General features: G+C 36.1%; 1 protein-coding gene across 1 annotated transcript; it reads left to right on the plus strand.

Moving 5' to 3' along the window:
• The first annotated feature begins 244 nt into the window (after nucleotides 1-244).
• Nucleotides 245-2574, plus strand: LOC112183999 (asparagine synthetase [glutamine-hydrolyzing] 3-like). The gene is made up of 6 exons (XM_040513328.1): nucleotides 245-421; nucleotides 898-978; nucleotides 1502-1545; nucleotides 1745-1922; nucleotides 2074-2207; nucleotides 2520-2574. Exons 1-6 carry the CDS (start codon nucleotides 245-247, stop codon nucleotides 2572-2574), a joined length of 669 nt encoding a protein of 222 aa, XP_040369262.1.

A 2574-nucleotide genomic window follows, 5' to 3' on the forward strand; every position in this document is an offset into this window, starting at 1 on the left:
CATATACAATTAGTATGCAGTTCAGGCAAAATAATAGACAGCAGCAACGGCAAAGACATATACAATTAGTATGCAGTTCAGGCAAAATAGCAGACAGCAGCAACGACAAATTCCAGCATCCTCACCCTTCACCGTTCTAACAACAATAAGTAGCAATCGACAATGATCAACCATAGAAATTCCAAGATTTGCATATTCCTCAAGAATCTCACACATAATATTCAGACATCTGGTTATATGTGTAATGATTCCTCCCCATTGTTGGGTTGCTCGACTTATGACAGATGTACCATTCGGTGTTCTTTTGTCCAGAGGATTGGACTCATCACTCGTTGATGCTGTGGCTGGTCGCTATTTGGCTAAATCAGAAGCTGCATGTCAGTGGGGGTCACAATTACATACCTTTTGCGTTGGCTTGGAGGTAACTATACTTCTCATTTTCGATAATCGAATGTGACACTTGATCAAATGCGGTGTCTTTTTATATAACCAGAATGGTGTCTTCCCATCCTCTTCCCTTCCCCTCTATATTTTTTTCCCCAACAGTGCCTAGCAAATGCTACCTACACAATATTTTCAGTTTATAAACAAGAAATGTATGTTTATAAACTTGGTAGACAACCTAAATCCTCTTTAAACAAGTATAAAAATTCAACGATGGCTGGGTTTCTTGTTATTTAGACCTAATTGCATCAAACTACAATAAAAAGTTGTTAACTCAGTATGTTTAAAGGTTAAGGGAAAGGTTCTTGGTCTTGGTGTTCAATAGTCTTTGCTATGCAAACTTTGGTACCGGAAAGGTTTAGATGTACTTTCTTGTAGTCAATTTTTATATAAGATATTGTCTTTCTGATACTTTTTCTCTATGTTTAAATGCTTTGCATTATCAATCTTCAGGGTTCACCAGATTTAAAAGCAGCAAGAGAAGTTGCTGATTATCTTGGAACTCATCATCACGAGTTTCACTTTACTATTCAGGTAATTTATAAGGGATGTGAGAAGAATACTTTTACTAAGGCTCAGGGTGGAAATTAGGTTTTCTTAAGTTCAGAATTCAGGTAATCCTTTTGCAGTTTTAATTTTTTAAGGTTTGCTTGAAATAGGATTCGGAATATTCATATTAATTGGTGATTGGAAATACAAGTTGCGTTCACCCTGTTTCTCTCTCTCTCTCTCTCTCTCTCTCTCTCTCTCTCTCTCTCTCTCTCTCTCTCTCTCTCTCTCTCTCTCTCTCTCTCTCTCTCTCTCCTGCAGTTTTAATTTTACCTTATTGAATGTTTAAGGATTGCTTGAAATAGGATTCAGAATATTCATATTAATTGGAGATTGGAAATACAAATTGCGTTTACCCTGATTTTCTCGCTCTTACTCATTCTACTAATTCCAATCTATCTCATTCTCTCACTTTTCATCAATTCTTTTCTACATTAGTAATCCCAGGAAAAGGCCTGGATATATACTAATCACAAGAAATAATTTCTATTTTTGCTTCATATCTCAGGAAGGCATAGATGCACTTGAAGAAGTTATCTACCATATTGAGACATACGAAAATGTTCACCTGGTCAGTTATTGACCAAGAAAATAATGCTCAACCACCCTTGGATGTAAATCCAAGGGTAGAGAGAGTTATTATTAAGTTGAAGTGTTTTGTTTTTCACCATTAGATGTAAATCTAAGGGTTGTTGAGCATAAATTCTTTGGTCCACAACTGACTAGGTGAACACCACTGGACTGTTGAGACATATGATGTGACCACTGTCAGAGCCAGCACTCCAATGTTTCTTATGTCTCGTACGATTAAATCTCTGGAAGTAAAAATGGTCCTTTCTGGTGAAGTTTCAGATGAAATCTTTGGTGGTTACTTGTATTTCCACAAGGCACCAAACAAGGAGGAGTTTCACCAAGAAACATGCCAGAAGGTATTCCATATAAACTATCTCTGTATTGTTCTCTTCTCTTGTTTTTGTGCCATATGTTTATATACTTGCAATATTACTGGATTTTATTTTACTACCATTGATGGCTATTATGACTTCTTTTTCTTACTGAATTTTTGTAACTATTCAACAAATTAAAGCTCTTCATCTGTACGATTATCTGAGGGCCAACAAATCGACTTCAGCTTGGGTGTTGAGGCTCGAGTACCGTTTCTTGACAAAGAATTCATCAAGACTGCTATGGACATTGATCCAGAATGGAAAATGGTATAGCAATCATTAAACCTTTTTTTTTTCCCTCCAATTTTATACGTGGTTCATGTATTGTAGTTATTTGAAGCCTACTGACATTTGGCATAGTGGTGGCTCATTATAAGACTGTTGGGATATGAATATCTTGTTATGACTATGAAAATCTAGTACATGTGGACGTTTTTCCTTCTTATTAAAGGATGTGGATATGCAACTATATATTTTCTCCCCATTCCCTCACGGAAGTTGTTTTTCTTATCCATCATGACATTTTCATGTGTGTGATGAATTCTGTCATTTATGAATCCATTTTATGTTGAGTTGTAGGTGTCATACATATCCTGATATGCCTAATCGAATGGATGGTGTATGGTATGCTTAG

Source organism: Rosa chinensis, chromosome 2 (assembly GCF_002994745.2).
Source record: "Rosa chinensis cultivar Old Blush chromosome 2, RchiOBHm-V2, whole genome shotgun sequence".
NCBI lineage: Eukaryota > Viridiplantae > Streptophyta > Magnoliopsida > Rosales > Rosaceae > Rosa > Rosa chinensis.